This window comes from Nothobranchius furzeri, chromosome 4 (genome assembly GCF_043380555.1).
Source record: "Nothobranchius furzeri strain GRZ-AD chromosome 4, NfurGRZ-RIMD1, whole genome shotgun sequence".
Classification (NCBI taxonomy): domain Eukaryota; kingdom Metazoa; phylum Chordata; class Actinopteri; order Cyprinodontiformes; family Nothobranchiidae; genus Nothobranchius; species Nothobranchius furzeri.
In genome coordinates this window covers 6,877,957-6,894,863 of record NC_091744.1, presented here as the reverse complement: position 1 = coordinate 6,894,863, position 16,907 = coordinate 6,877,957, and the positions used below count along the sequence as shown (strand labels likewise).

The window sequence follows — 16,907 nt, the reverse complement described above, 5'->3', positions numbered from 1 at the left end:
GTGAAGATGAAACCAGCGACAACGATCTAAGTGTGAGGCATCATCGTTTTAATCTGCTCCAGCAGTTAAATAAACTGCTAAAGATAACGTTAGCTTGATATGTTAGCTTCCATTGCCACCGTTGTTATCATCTGATGGTGTGTTCGCTTTCTCCTCGGAAATTCTAACTTCCCAGTAGGAAAAATCAAAAGAAAAAGGACGGCAAAAGGAATGAAGATACACAGTAAATTTAGTTCACAGTAAAGATGTTTGCTTCAGTTTAATTATCAACTTAAGGACGATGTTAAAATACAAACAGTTGAATGTTATTTATCGTGATATTTATCAAATATTGTTATATATTGAGAAAAATATATATTTAATTATAAGAGAGAATTAAAATAATAAACACTCAAAAGTATCGAAAATTGGTACCGTTAAGTACCGGTATGGATCGATTCGTAGGTACCGGGAATTAGTACCGAATCCATTCAAATGTCAAAGGTACCCATCCCTAAACACGCCTTTGTTTGAGCCTTAACCAATCAGAGTGAGTCATAGTAATATATTAGTGCCCTGCTTGTTTCCACCTGTGTGTGAACAAACATGGCTTCGGCCGCGGCTGAGAGCGACAACGAGGTTTTCATTCCGAAGAGGAACGCCTTGTCCATTATATGGAACTGGTTTGGTTTTTCACCAGATGACAAAGAGCAGCGAAACATCATTTACAAGGAGAGCGTCAAGGCAAGTGATGGCAACACCACAAACCTGTTTAATCACTTGAAAAGAAGGCATCCCAAACAATACAATGAGAGCCAGCTGCCAGCTAACGCTAAAAAGCCTGCGGCTGCAGCGGCTAGTGCTTCTTCCAGGCAGCAAACGCTAACAGCAACACTCACAAAACTCTCCCTACGACAGAGACAGCAGGCGACGGAACAGCGTGACAGATGCAGTGACGTACCACTTGGTTAAAGATTTGTGTCCCGCGCGAACAGTAGGAGTGGGATTTAAGAAAATGATAAAAACATTGGATCCGCACTACGAGTTTTCCAGCCGCAAGTATTTTTCGAACACCGCCATTCCACGCATGTACACTGAATGCAAAGTGAGAGTTGCAGAAAATATTCAGAATGCGCAGTTTTTTGCTACCACAAGCGATCTCTGTTCCAGCCGCACATCAGAGCCGTATTTGAGCTTAACTATCCACTACATGAGCAACTGGGAGCTACATAGTATTTTGAACAAGTTAATGTTTGCACAATACGTTTGCAATTGACATGTTTGCACTTTAAATATGTTTACGATTTTAATTTATGTTAAGTTACTTGAAAAACGAGAAAAACAGATTTTTGTAATTGTTTCTCTCAGGGCTTTTATCATCTCTGGTGTGAGTTTAAAATATAAGTGTGTTAGCACTGTGTTGATTATCCCTAATATGAATAAATGTTTGTTTATTCAATGTTTCTCTTCTTTAATTTTCAATTGAAGTTATGCTATTCATGGATAAATAATCGTGATAAAATCGAAATCGTGATAAAATATTGGAAAAATCGTGATATTCTATTTTTGCCATATCGCCAAGCCCTAAGAGCGCCTGATGAGTATTTTCAGGGAGGGGAGAAACGGCTCGTTCACAGCTCCTGATTGCACTTATTGTTTTCAGTTGGCCCAATTCGGAGCTACTAGACAACAGGATTTCCCACAGATGAGTTTCCTTCTCTTTTCCCAATGGGAGATAGTGCAAAGCAAAAGTTTAAGAAGATAAAAACAAGCACTAACGGACACTCAATGCCCTTCGGTGCAGATTTTGCAACAGGAGGTCAAAAACTGTAGAATTAAGTCTCGTTCTCACTAGGGCTGCACAATATTTGACAAACCTTGGATATGCGATAACAGTGATTAATATTGTGATGATGATATTACTTGCGATAAATAAAAACTTCACTCGGGAACATAAATAATCAAAAACAAAGACATTTTAAAAATGACAAAAAAATTCATTAAATTGAGAAATTTGAAAATTTCCCGATCCTGAGAAATGCAGAAAGAGCAGAACAAAGCTAACTCAGGTGTTTGCTAACCATCAAAATTAAGTGTCGGGGGCAGGCATCTAACCTATGAGAACCCACCCAATTGGCCAAATGGGTGAAGAGCTCTTATTTGATTTGTTAAAAATACATCATGCATTATGTATAGCGAACATTAGAGCTGACCATTCATTGCAATATTTATCTGTTCTTTGCAAAATGCATATTGTGCATGTTGATATTGCGTTAATGATATATTTGCGATATATTGTGCAGCCCTAGTTCTCACAAAAGAATTTTCAAAACAATTTTCTTGTGATTTTCTTAGATTCACACACAACATTGTTTAGCAAAGTCTTAATTCACATGAAAATGCAATTGAAGGGCCTGTATGTGGTGCAGTAACTAGGAAGAAACAGTACAGACAGCAGGGAGCTTGCATGGTGGGAAAACACAGGATAAAGATGCTTTATCTGATGCACATGAGGTTTTAGGTAGTGTTAGAGGCGGAGCTAAGAACCCATGCAAAGGTGAAGTATGTCCAGAGAGCACAGATAACCCCTGTGGGATCTCCTTCTAGGGGAACGTACATGGAAAATAATTCTAGTCAGATGCCTGAACCACCTCAGTTGCATCTTTTTGATGAGGAGGAACAGTGGATCTACTTCAAACTGCCCCCACTTATCTTTGAAGGAAGCTCATTTTGTCTCCTTGTATTTGGGAACTTTCTAGGTGCAGCCAAGGTGTTGAGGGCATCTGTTTTGGTGGCTTGAGGATCAGGTCTCTGCTTTTTGCAGATGATGTGGTCCTGTTGGCCTCATCAGAACGTGATCTTCAGCTTTTGCTGGAGCGGTTTGCAGCCGAGTGTGAAGCAGCTGGGATGAGAATCAGCTCCGCTAAATCTGAAACCATGATCTTGATTCGGAAAAGGGTAGAATGCCTTCTCTGGGTCAAGGATGAGGTCCTGCCCCAAGTGGAGGAGTTCAAGTATCTCGGGGTCTTGTTCACGAGTGAGGGAAAACTGGAGCGTGAAATCAATAAGCGGATTGGTGCTGCATCCGCAGTGATGCGGGCGTTGTACCGGTCTGTCGTGGTGAAGAGAGAGCTGAGTCAGAAGGTGAAGCTCTCGATTTACCGGTCGATCTATGTTCCTACCGTCACCTATCGTCATGAGCTTTGGGTAGTGACTGAAAGAACGAGATTGCAGATACAAGTGGCCAAAATGAGTTTTCTCCACAGAGTGGCTGGGCTCTCCCTTAGAGATAGGGTGAGAAGCTCGGTCATACGGGAGGAGCTCAAAGTAGATTCACTGCTCCTCCACATCGAGAGGAGCCAGTTGAGGTGGCTCGGGCATCTAGTTAGGATGCCTCCTGGACGCCTCCCTGGTGAGGTTTTCCGGGCACATCCAACCGATAGGAGGCCTAAAGGTAGACCCAGGACACGTTGGAGGGACTATGTCTCTCACCTGACCAGGGAACGCCATGGGATTCCACCGGAAGAGCTGGCCCAAGTGGCTAGGGAGAGGGAAGTCTGGGCCTCTCGACTTAGGCTACTGTCCCCGCGACCCGACTACGGATAAGCGGATGAAAGTGGATGGATGGACGGTATTTGGGAACTTGATCTAAATCTTCTGATGATAGTTGAGAGCTGGAACGTAGGCGCACCAATAAACTAAGCATTTTGCCTTTCTGCTTGGCTTGTTAACACCAGTACAAAATCCTCAAGATCTGTTGATTATGGGCCGGACAATACTAGTAACAAAGATGACCCAGTAAAGTTTAAATTGATATAAATACACAGTCAGGGAATTTCTATAGCTAAAAGGTGTGAGTCGCTCCTGCTAGCTAGCTGCTTCTTCGTCTCTCGCGTGTCATCACATGCATCCCTACACCTCTGGTCGATGGTCAGCTGAAAAATGTTACAGATAAGTTCTTCTCTAGATTCATTAAATCTTTGAATTCATGTTCTGCACTAAACTTTACACCCAATTTTACGTTTTTAACCAGGCAACAGGTATGGGGGCCTGCAGCGGTCAAAATACCTCAAGCTACCACGTATCTTTACTAGCTCTACTAGCTGATTTGTATAAATACTGCGAGATTCCAGCCATGTTTGCTTTCACAACAACCTCACGCTGCTTAACCCACCTGAGCATGCTTCACTGAATTGAGGAAGTATTTATGTCATTAAGTTAGCACATCGGGATTTTTTTTTTCCCAGGCAAAAAAAAGTTCTTTATTACCATGAAAATTACGGCCACATATGTAATTTAAATTATTATAAATAAAAGTGCTTAATTAACATTTTACACACGCAGCTTTGGCTTTGTAAAGATTTATTGTAAATATTGTTTTTGTTTGGGCCATGGTGGCACTCGTAGGGCACTATTACGCTGTTGTAGGACACTCGTTCACCAAGCCATAGATCAGTGGTTCGAATCCAGCTCACGCCAAAGTAGGGTCACACGCCAAGTCATTCATGGGCAAGATGTTAACCCTCCCACTGTCTTTATGGGTGACCCCGCAAGGAAAGTTGACCATTAAGCAGGATTGATGGTTTATCCCTTGAGGTCCACGTGGCAGGGGTGAGGTGGTGCTCACTCCTCACCCCTGCCACGTGGACCCAAGAGATAACCCATCAACCCTTCTCAATGGTCAACTTTCCTCGCGGGGTCACACGCATTAGGACAGTGGGACGGTTAAACCTTCACTTATACAAGCAATCTCCAAAGTTGTCTGTGAACAACTTATGATAGTATTTTTTTAACTAGCTCAGTGGCCTAGTGGTATGCGTGTCCACCCTGAGACTAGGAGATAGTGGGTTCAAATCCACAGTCAGGTCATAGTAAATACTTTAAAAATGGGACCCAGTGCTTCCCCGCTTGACCCTCAGCATTAAGGGGTTTGTTTGGGGGGTTAAACCACCAAATGGTTCCCAAGCACGGCCACAGCTGCAGATCCCCATGGAGATGGGTCAATTGTGGAAAACAAATTTCACCAATTTGTGATGACTACTGGGACTTTAATCTTTACAGGAAGGAAAATTTATCAGAATTCCACTAACAACTATGAGTTTGTTCCATACTGCCCAGCCCTTTGCTGATCTATCCCTCACTCCTTCCTGCCATCTTTCATGCTGAAGAAACCAGATACCTAAACTCCACTCTCCCAGATGACTCTGGGTGGTAATATTTTACACTCCTAAAGGGCTTTGTTTTTATTCTCTAACTCTATACTCACTCTAAACACCATTCTTGTGTGTACAGCACCTAACTATTTAAAAGTGCTGTTACTGCATTTTTATTTAGTTTTTTTTTAAAGTGTTAGCCTCCAGAAGCTTTAGAGGAAGAAGTAAAATTCAAATCCTGCATGTCTACAGGATAAAACTCAGTGAAATAACAGATTTGCTTTGGTGTTTACATAGATGTTGATCTTTATGGGTCATGTTATTTGTCACGTCGTCAACCTAAGAGTGCTTCAACTACATTTTTGGATCTGAAGACAAATGTCCTTTTTTAATCATCTCAACAACACATTCACATTGCAAATGTTTAAAGCAGAAAATGAAATGATTATTTTTCACATACAGCTGAGTTTTATGTCATTTTCAGCATTTGCCAGTGTTTATCAAGTCCAGATTTAAAGAGAACTTTTATTCTGAAAGGACAACCATGGTAGTTTATTTTGCACACAGATTAAAATCCAGGGTATAAAACACCAAAATTTCTCTCTTTCTTTCCACTGGTGATGTTTTCTATGAGCAGATTTGTAGCTCAGGGGTGTGTTGTAAATGTTGAGTCGTGCATTATTAATGTTTTTAGCTGCGCTGTTAGAAAACGACTCAGAGAGAAGCCGAAGAAACCGATACATTTATGTGTGGTTTTTATGCTCGTGGCGCTCCAGTGTTGAAAATGTTAGATTAAATCAGATTTCAGCCTAATAATTTAACACTACACATATTGGATTTATTGATTAAATCTTTGCATTTATTAAAGTTTTAAAATGCAGCTGGAATGTTCTAATTAAACACTAAGAGATGGGTTAAATTATAACTTTACATTTTCTGTCTGAACTTTTCCTTTATTTGCAGAACGGTGCTGATTTAAATTAAATATCAGGACCTTTGAAGAAAAGTCACTGAATTCTCTTTTTTATTGTAGCTCAAAGAGAGCCTGAGGATCACTGGAGATGGAAAGCTGACCCGTTTTAGTCGAAGTTTTAAACTTCAAATCTGATTTTTGTGTCTACCTTTATCTCTCGATTTGACAAGTTCATCCATGGATTTTTTGTTATCTATTTTTTATTTCCATGGGTAAAACAATGAATTCTCTGAATAACTTTCTGTATTTTATAGCTGAACAGCTTTGTTATTCTTTTAACAACAGGGATTTTATTAATTTGGTGACGTGAAGCTCGACTCCCTGGTTGTGAATTATTTAAAGGCATGAAAGAAATCTTCTGTCCAGGATAATTAGGTCGACAAGTGTTAATGTGGTGCAGATTAAACCTCATCTCATAAAGTCTTTGTTAACCAAAGCTTTGTGCCTCCCAGCGGACGCTCTTAAGCTCCTAACGGAAAACAAATGTCACTTTAAGGAAGTCTCGCTGCCAGTCAGAGGGGTCCCAAAGGGTCACGTTAGCGTCTGTTAAAGGCAAGGAAAAGCTCCAATAAAATCAGGGGAGGCGGATTACGATTCAAAGCAGGATGGAGGAGAGATAAAAGAGAGAAGGAGGTTTAACGAGCTGTGGTCGGTGGGATAGTAAGGCCATCACTGGAGAAAGCAGAGTATGGAGGAAGCGTCTCCCCCAGAGAGAGAAGACAATAAATACAAGACATTTCTGCGAAGGAAAAGATGAATGTTACACTGTTTAGTAGATGACTAACAACTCAGACTAAAGCGTTAAGCTGTTTCTGTCTGGTAAAGATTCTACAATAATAGTAATATTTTATGTTGGTATCATATGTGGCAAGGTGGAAAAACGAGGGCCCGGGTGGGATTCGATCCCCAGACTCCCAGGCGAGAGTTGCGAGCTAACCAGTCAGCCAGAGGGATATCCCATGGCCAAGTAGCCAGGGTGCATGACCAATGGGGATACAGTGACGGGACGCTCACCCTGTAACATACAAACCAAACAGAGTGGTGAAAAAAAGCTTCTTCTGTTTCTGTCGCCAATTTTAGCTCATTAAGCGGGGTCCACACTGGAGGAATCAGCGCCGCGCAATGACAGCGGAATATCGTTGCTTCAAGTAGAATCCATAGTAGTCTATGGGGCTGATCCCAACCGGCCGCGGCGCAGAACTTTTAAGGCTTGTTTCAGAAGCAGCTAGCCACACCGCTAATGATAGGATTGAGTTCTATTTTTGCCCCGAACCGCTTCTCAGATTTGTCAATTTCTGCAGTTAACATGGGGCTAGACAGGAAATGACATAAGGTATCAGTGTAAAACGTCCGATAGTTGTCAAAATAAGTCTGTTTCAGAGATGTATCTATCTATCTATCTATGCAGATTTACATCTAAATGTGTGACGTGACGGTTTATTTACTCGCAGAATCTTTCAAGAAGCTCCTCCTTCTTCTTTTTGGTTTAATGAAGGATGGTATAAACAAATCGTGACCTTGGAAGTCTCGAGAGATTTTGTGATCTTGCGAGTACATCGAGGACGACGGTGGAGATGCCACTTCGCAGCTGGGACTCTCCCGGTGTGGATTGATGTGCCTAAAAGCACATGGGTAAACCGTCCTGCTGCCGTTCCGCACCGCTGATTCCTCCAGTGTGGAATCGGTGTCACCCCCCCTGCAGGTTTTGAAAAGGCTGTACGCACAACATGGAGACGCGTGGCTCAGTCAGGACTAGTGTTGCAAGAATTTTGGTTGCAGTACCTTGTGAGGAATTGAATTGAAACAAAAATGGAACATTTTCATAATTCACATTGAGATTTTAGTGGAAAGAGTGGAAAAAGCCAATCCTCTTGGGAGCTCTTATAGCTCAGGTAGAAACACAATTCAGGAAAGAGGAAGATGTGTGGTTGCCATGGGGATCCCAATAATCCACCTACTGCAGCTTTAACATTTCTTTTGATATTGGTTTTCTTCTCTCCTAGGTGTTCAGCCAAACATGTTTTGTCCTCTTAGATTATTGCAAAAGCAGAATACACTTTTCTGTTGGGTTGCATTGGAATTCTTCATACTTTATTCATTTATTTATGATTATTTTTATTATCTGTTGAGAATTGGCACGTTTAGCGCTATGAAAACCAAAAACATCAGTTTCTCTCTAAAGATTTTAGGACTGAGCTTTGATCTTTGGTCTTTTAATTAGAGTTTTTAGTATTAATTCGTTTCGTATTAATTCCTGCCACCTCAAACATGCATTCAGCTGAGAGGAACAAAGTTAATCCAGCCATTCACATAAATGTCATGCACAGATAAAGTTGGGCTGCTGAGTCAGCTGAAGGTCTCCTCTCGTCCACGCCGTTTCATCCCTGACGCACCTCTCAACATCGGAGGCCGCTGGGAAGAAATTGATGCATACACAAAGATGAAACCATGGAAAATCACAGGAATGACGTGCTTCCTCCTTTTATTTTAGAGGAAATGCACACACGCGCCTCAGTGTGTCGGAGAATCTTCCGCTCTCCTCCCCTGTTACTGTATCCCAGATTCCCTCACATCTAAGCTGTCAGCTTCACAGGGAATGCCTCGACTCTTCTCACAGCCGCGCTCCTGTGAAGTGGTTTTCTCTGCACGCTATTGGTTGAGCAGGAGCCCACGCTTCAGGCGGTGTGGTGCCCGAGCAGACTGGATGACGTCAGAGGCTGAAGCCGCTGCGTGAGGCTCGGGTTTATCCAGGCAACCTGGGTTCAGTAGAACAAGATGAGTCTGATGGCTGGTTTATTAGGAGACTGATGAGTCACGACTCAAAATAGAGGTGTGTGTGTGTGTGTGTGTGTGTGTGTGCGTGCGTGTGAGCTCTGAGATTTGATAAAGAGGTGCGTAAACCTAGAGCATGAGCTGGAAATGTTTGTTTTAAAATCAGAAAAGGGAATGATGATAATGTTTGTTTGTTTGGATCCTCGTAGACCTGAAGAGATGTGACTCGATCTGAGGAGAACTGGTTCGTTCTGGTCGGGTTATACTCAAAACTTTCAAAAAACGGCAACCAATGCCTCCCTGTTTGACACCCAGGGGTTGGATTGGGGGGGGTTAAACCACCAAATGGTTCTTGAGCGCGGCTGTGTCTGCAGCTCACCGCTCCCCAGAACAAATTTACCACACCAGTGTGACAACTACTGGGACTTTTAACAGCAAAAATATTTAAATGACACTCCCAGTTAAATGTTCCAAATCAGCCAAAAACTCTTGTAATCCTTAAAATGGTCCTAATTAGTTACTCCAGATTTTCAGATGGTCTTTTCAAGTTTTTTACTTTTTAGATTTTGGCACATTTTTACTCATTTTCTATCTAGTCCTGGTTGCAAACCCAGTTAAGATAATTGTTCTGATATTAAAGGATTAGAAAAAAGACTTTTGGGAATATTAGGGAGAAATCCTGCAGAAACTTGAGAGATGTATCTCTCAACGTGGGGGGGGGGGGGCTGCCTTTTGGTACTAAAATCTTATTTTCTGTCTTCTAACGGAGTTATCTTTGGTACTTTCCTGATTCAACTAAAGTAATGTGGATTTGTGACAGACTGCTGGTTGCAAAGAGCATAAAGATCCAATTTAAAACGGGTTCTTTGCAGAGTTCAGTGGCTTAACAAGCAAACAAAAAGCATTCCTCTGAAAGTTATCATTCAGGGGCTGAAGCTGATTCAAAAAGCAACAAAAAACCAGATAGTCTGAAAAACCACTGGATTAAATTAGATTTAAATGAAACTTTGAAGCCGTTCTGGCTGTCTGGGAGGAACATCCAGTTGAAAGAGGCGAGGGCTGACTGACGACTTTTGTACAGGTCTGTTTTGTGAGCTGCAGCGAGAGCCCTTTGGACGGCGCTGCAGGATCCACATGGCTCAGTTCGGTTCCTACTGTGACTGCCAACATATGAGGAGCCTCGCTGTCTTCCCTCCTCGCTTTCTCACCCGAGCGCCTTTTGACTCACTGAAACCGGGATGAGCCAACAGGCTCAGATCCAGGTTCTCCCAACGGTCACATGGCTGCTCCACGTTTCTGTTTGTCCACTCAGAAACACGTGCTGGTGAAGTCTCTGGGCAGAGGGGTTGTTAGTTGTGCAGCCGTGCTGTTGCACTAATCTTTCATTTGACTTGCTGCTTGTGGCAGCGTGAGATGCCTGAAATCTCCACCAGATTGAGTTGGCTGTGTGTGAACACATGCTGTTCAGTGTTAAACAGGTGTGTGTCTGTGTGTAGGTCTGCTTTAAATTAAATTAAATGCTTCAAAACAGCAAATTAAAACATGCTCCATATTGTGAGCTAATTATTTTGCCAATTATTTAATATTTCAAGCTTAATTGTGATTAAAACGCAGTCTTCTGTTGCTGTAATACCAGTAAATATCCCTGCTGTGTGTTAGAGGACTGTGTTCTGACCCGTTTTTGTTTGTTTTTAACTGCTGGGCCGTGCTGTGTTCCAGGAGCAGGGATGGTCGTGGACTGGGAGCAGGACACTGGTCTGCTCATGACATCTGGAGATGTTCGAATCGTTCGGATCTGGGACACCGACAGAGAGATGAAAGTCCAGGTACGGAATGTCTCTGAAGACTTTGTCTCTCTTTTTCTCAGAAGTAAAGTATTGGTTTTACATATTTATACTGAAACTTTGCGGACAAACTACTTTAGATTGTATTATTCTGACAGTTTATTATAAAGCTTGTTCTAAGACAAATTTTTCTTAAGATCAAAGCCGTGACCAGAAGCTGAGAGAAAGAAAGAAAGAAAATGAACTTTTATGTGGCGCCTCTCAAGATAAAAATCACGAGGCGCTTCACAAAAACAAAAAATAATTGAAGTATAACAAAATTTCAAAAAAATGATTACAAATATGTTTAAAATGAGAAAAAATGTTGATTTGTGATTAAAACATTTTTGAGGAAATGGAGAGAGAAAATGACTGAGAAAGAGGGAAACCAGTGGATCCCGGGAAAGGTGGAATAAGAGCAGAATAAGGAGAGAGTGGTGATGAAGGTTACACCAAATCCAGCTTGATTAAGTGAGTTTTCAGCTGCTTTTTAAAGGAGACCACTGAGTCCACTGATCTCGGGCTCAGGGGGAGAGAGTTCCAGAGTCTGGGGGCCACAGCAGCAAATGATCTGTCACCTTTGGTCTTTAGCTCCCACCATCCAGGTTTTAATGGTCTAAGCAGGTGTGTAACAGCTGCAGCTTAGACATCTCATGGGGCTTAAAGGAGATGTACAGTTGGATGCCATCTTCGTAAAGATGGTATGAGATTCCATGGACTCAAGTTTCTATGTTCACAAAGTTTGCTGCTTCATTAATCTTAGATTTTTTTTTTTTGCCCAGTTGTTTTAGTTTACTGGAGTAAATTACAACCATTTCAAATGTTTTTACTGACAGTTGCGTGAAATTGATGCAATGAGACCTTATTTACAGTGTTGGTCCTTTTCCGTGGTTGATGGAGGCCATTCTAAATCACCAATCCTTGGAGTTTGTCAGGATTTGTGGATTTTTGTTTTTCTATGTAGAGGATTGCATAAAGTTTGGGCTGCTGGTAAGATACTGACTGATCAGAAATGCACATACAAAGTGGATCCCTTTAACAGATTCATAACTCCGGATTCTCAGCTAGTGTCCAGCGTTAGAGATCACCCTAATCGTCCCTCATTTTGCACCTAAAACATCAGCTCTTGAGCTCTTTGAGGAGAGGCCTCTGGAGATGGTTTCAAAGCATCGCAACATCAAGAAGAAGGTGACCTTCGCCTGAAAATGGAATCAACAACAGGCTGAAGGTCCGTCCTTCTCCCTCACAGCAACTATGGAGCTTAACTGAATAATTTTCTATTCATCTCCTGAAGGAGGTTGTTTTGTCGCAGAAGGTGTAGAAGAAAAAATTGTCAATAATAAAATTTTAAAAGACCACCCAGGATTGTTTTGTTTCAGAGAAGTTATTCCACTAAATGGTGCAAAGTAAAAACTTTACAATTTCATCGGCTGAATAATATAAATGTTAGTAAAATAATTGGAATGAGTCTTCTTAGTTGTGTTTTGTTTGAAATTGGCACAAATTTTTCACTTAAGTGCCTTCAGCCCTATTCCTATAGCGGCCATCTTGGATTGGATTGGCTTCAAAGGTTGATTGTTGGTTTCTGAGAGTTTCTTTAGAATCTGTCCAGTGGTCCAGGAGGTGTTTTGCTAATAAACACCGATTTAAGGTGAAGATCTTGTGCATCTCGCCAGCAACCACGACACCAAAAACTGTTGTTGTTGTTTTGTCTGTAAACAAACCTTTTACCTCTCATCTGAGACGATGGTTTTATTATCACCGTCAGGAAAAATGCTGTTTTATAAACTGCTAATAATAAATCTCACCTTGCTCTCTGCTGCAGGCTCTTCTTTTTCACATATTTCATTGACCTTGCTCTACTAATTATGGTGGTGATGGATGGACCAGATATGAATCCAGTGGCCATGTAACGAGTCCATCCTAACTGATGATTTCCGAGGTTTCTAAGGGTTGTCTATGTTTGGTACCAGGACATCCCGACTGGAGCCGACAGCTGTGTGACCAGTTTGTCCTGCGATTCCCAGCGATCGCTCATCGTAGCGGGTCTGGGTGACGGATCCGTGCGGGTCTTCGATCGCAGGATGGGTCCCAACGAATGGTACATCATCATTTTCTCATTTTTGAGTCTACAGTTTAATTTCCTCAAGTGTTTAAGGGTCCAGGCTCTATTTAAATGCAATGCAGAGGAGGCGGAACAGCTGCTGTGCACATTAGCTCTAACTCACTCCTGCATTATTCACTTCTTGAATCCATATTTATTTAATGTAAAGTGCTGTAAATGTCCCTTTGGGTTTGTCACATCTTTTAATGGCTCATGGTGACATTTCATCCTCTCTTCAGCTGGTAAAGCATTGTTTGAATCTCATTCCTTTGGGGTTAAATTAAAGCAGCTAAACTGGACCGGTACATAAATGTTTAACGAAAGGTAATTTATGACTTTTCCTCAGGCGGGGAGTTACATTTCTCGGGAACTTTGTTGCTCCCTCTGTGAATACCTTAGAGCAGGTGATGCGTGAAAGATGTTAAATCTTTGTGTTTTAAATGCTAAATGTGCCTCATATTAATATTTGATTTGGGTTTTTAGGTTCTGGGAGAAAAAATGGCTTCAATATCTTTTTGTTGAGCAGCTCAGGAGCTTTTCTGTGATATCTATAATTTATAATGTTCTGTATTACTGTGTGAGTTGTGTAATTCATTCTTTAAAACTAAAGATGTTCACTCTTGTATTGGTGCTGTGCTGCCTCCCTGTGGTGACTCATGTGTATTTCAGCAGAAAACTTTATTTATTTATTTATTTTCTAAAATAAACCAGGGGTCTGCGACCTTTACAGTTAAAAGTCAAAAATAGACTGTTTCTAATTTCTGACAAATATATGCAGAGAGGCCATTGGAATTATTTTTATTTATTTATTCCAAAATTTCTGAAATTAAAATCAGGACTCTTACTGAAATGTTTTTCATCCTCTTCCTTCAACATCTACTATAAGATATTTGTTATTTTTTTAAAAAACATTTTGTTTCTATTAGGTTTAAAATGAAGAAAAAAAGTGAATTTTCATTGGAAATTAAATGAAGTTTTTGGAGGAAAAACCTGAAAAGCTGTTTCAGATTTTTTTTTTAAATGAGTTGGTCATTAAGAGCCAATGTGGACGCTCCAGCGCGCCACTCATGGGTCCAGAGCCATAGATTGCCAACCCCTAGAATTTAATAATGAAATTTAAAACTATTTTACATTCATTTCCTCAACAAATTGCAACACACACCTTTATAGAAACATAAACAACTGTTTAAGCTATGCTTAAAGGATGCATCATTATAACAGAATAAAACATAGAACAGATCACAGTTACAACATGAAGCTTTGGCTGTTATTCATAAAGCTGTTGAGTTATTTATTATTGGAAACCATTTCTGTTTTAACCTTTAATTAAAAAAAACATCAGGTAGAGCCTTTAAGAAGTAGCCAAGAACTGGTTTATTTTTTATACCCATTGGTCTGCTGGGTGTTTTATTTTGAAAAATTGCAAATGACAGTAAAATACAAATACGAAGATTAATCATTTGTTTTGTGTTCTTATAAAATTATGAAAGCTCATTGAAAGGTTTTCTAGTTGGAAACAGAACAGCTGGTTTAGGAACTTTACTTATCTATTTTGGTTCTTATTTTATTCCCCAGTAGGGCCAAATAAGAAAAATAACGACTATGTGAAATTTACCCTTTTAAAGGGCCACTTCCTTGTATTTAAACGCTCCACCTATCGGCTAAACCAACCTGCAGCCGTTGTTCTGTTTTAAACACGGTTGTGTCTCTGCAGCCGTGTGATGACCTACAGGGAACACGGAGCCTGGGTGGTGAAGGTTCACCTGCAGAAGGAGACAGGAGGAAACATCATCAGCGTCAGGTAGACTCCTACTCCTCCCACTTCTCACGTACGACTGTTTTCCTGCTCGTTCTGACTCTGATGTCTCCCGTTAGCGTTAACGGAGACGTTCGGTTCTTTGAGCCTCGATCACCGGACTCCATTAACGTGTTGCAGACCGTAAAGGGATTAACGGCCTTGGACATCCACCCGCAGGACAACCTCTTTGCCTGGTGAGTTCACTCCACCCCGACATCAGAGCTGTCTAAGAGCTTTTATAAACCTGAAACATCCGTCTCTCCAGCGGATCCATGAACCAGTTCATAGCCGTCTACAACGCTAATGGTGATGTCATCAGCAACATCAAGTACTACGACGGCTTTATGGGACAAAGGATCGGGGCCATCAGCTGTTTGGCCTTCCATCCTCACTGGGTAAACAGGATTGTCTAAGATTTCTAAATAAAATGTTCTGCTGTTTTTTTGTTTATCTTTTTTTTTTTTTACACAAACATTTTTAGAAAAAGTCTGAATTATCCTTTTAAATCCTCCTTTTTTCCCTCCAGCCCCACTTGGCAGTAGGCAGCAATGACTACTACATGTCCATCTATTCAGCAGAGAAGAGGCTCAGATAACACCAGCACCCCCTCCTCCACTCATGACCTCTGACCCCGAGCCTCGAGCACCAGGACGTAGATGACATTTTTCTTGTACAGAACCATTTCTCCCCGTGAATGTTCAAGTGATGGCTGCTGACACAAACTTGTGCTACAAGTGACTCTATACATACGTATAAATATATATATATATTAGTATTATTGTTTATTCTTATCATGAAGCTAATGATTGTCCAGTTGGCTGTGCTGAGGAGTCTGTATATTTAAAACTTAGCAGAAGAAGAAGAAGAGGATCTATTTTAAAGGATCGGTTCCTCCTGCCTGAAGAGCGAGCATCACTACCTGAATGAACGTTGACCTCGGCTATGCGAGGCTGTAGAGAGGTCACACTCTGTTAGGGAACACAGGACCCACACACACATTACTTCAGCCGCAGCCAAAGGATGCAGAGTTTTTGATCCTCATCAGGACCGACTCGGATGTGGTGGATTGTTCATCTGTGTGTGTGTGTGTTTGCGTGTGTGTAGGTGTAGGTGTAGGGGTGTGTGTAGGTGTGGTTATAGCACAGATGTGCCCCACTGTGGGCCCTCAGCCTTTATGAATGCCCTACAGAGCAGCCTGCTCCCAAATGAAAGAACTTCCTGCTTTTCTGACCCCAGTGTGCCAAAACACTATTACCATTATCATCATCATCATCTGTGGCTCAGAGGTGTTTTTGTTGATTTTTTTTCTGTTTGAAATGACGAAAAACCTGCATAAAACCTCCTAAAGCAGATGAGTGAAAATAATCCTGGAGGCTGACACACACACATGCACACACCTGTCCTGTAGAGCAATAAGGTCCTCATGCTATTTCACAACAACACTCACACTTGTTTCTCTTCACACTAATCTGACTCCGCTCTGGATCTTTTCTCTCTTCTGCTTCCATCACACAGAGTTCTAATGAGCCGTTTTTATTGTTTTCGTTTGTGTTAAGGTTTTATTGCAGCCTCCTTAGTTTTGGTCGTGTTCTGCATGTTAAAGGAGACTCACCGGTTCACCAGTAAATCCTTGTGTCAGATCTTTGATTTCACTCAGGTAACTCCAGGTCCGCCTCACACACAGAGCAGCTGATCGTCGCCGTGGCGACATTATCGTTCAGGCTCTGAGGTTAGTTTCCGTGCTGCATCACCACCCGCGTGCCTCTTTTCCAGAGCTGCAGCTTTGCCTTCCTAACTTCTTCTTTTGCCCTTTTTCTAATTTATGGTTTTAATTCTTATTTTATTTTTTGCCTGTTTTCTTGCTACTCACCCAAACCGCTGCCCCGCCCCTCTGAGTCACATGACCACAGCTTTCAGTGGAGTCAGGAAAACCCTGCTGCACAGCATGTTCAGAACATCATTGGATCTGCCCCCCAAAAAAGAACAAACCTCAGCTCAGAATCCTGTTCGTCTCAAACTATTCAGCTTTGAGTTTTAAGATTTTAGATTTGAAGAAAAAGAGACTAACTCATTAGTGGAAAACAAAAACAATCAGGTTTGTCTCCAAGACTAGACGACTTTGCTGACTGGCTTATAAACAAACAGGAGGTGAAATCAGTGAAATAAACCAAATACAACCTGAGTTTGTTTCTGAAGTTTTTTCTCATTATGTCCTAAAATAATTTATTATTAAAAAAATTCTTAAAATCAGGAGATTCAACTCTTCACCTCTTGAAAAATAGGTTACACAAAGAGTTACTAGATG

The 16,907-nt window shown here is 41.3% G+C and overlaps 1 protein-coding gene across 3 annotated transcripts in view; it reads left to right on the top strand.

The window, feature by feature from the left end:
- rptor (regulatory associated protein of MTOR, complex 1) overlaps positions 1 to 15,544 on the top strand; it is a 253,616-nt gene extending 238,072 nt beyond the window's left edge. For all 3 annotated transcript variants that reach the window (XM_070550035.1, XM_070550033.1, XM_070550034.1), the window contains exons 31-36: positions 10,597 to 10,703; positions 12,674 to 12,801; positions 14,519 to 14,605; positions 14,680 to 14,796; positions 14,868 to 14,997; positions 15,129 to 15,544. In XM_070550035.1, the coding sequence (XP_070406136.1) occupies positions 10,597 to 10,703; positions 12,674 to 12,801; positions 14,519 to 14,605; positions 14,680 to 14,796; positions 14,868 to 14,997; positions 15,129 to 15,197 (638 nt within the window). In that variant the 3' untranslated portion in view covers positions 15,198 to 15,544. The remainder of the gene's footprint in view (positions 1 to 10,596; positions 10,704 to 12,673; positions 12,802 to 14,518; positions 14,606 to 14,679; positions 14,797 to 14,867; positions 14,998 to 15,128) is intronic.
- The last annotated feature ends 1,363 nt before the right edge of the window (positions 15,545 to 16,907 follow it).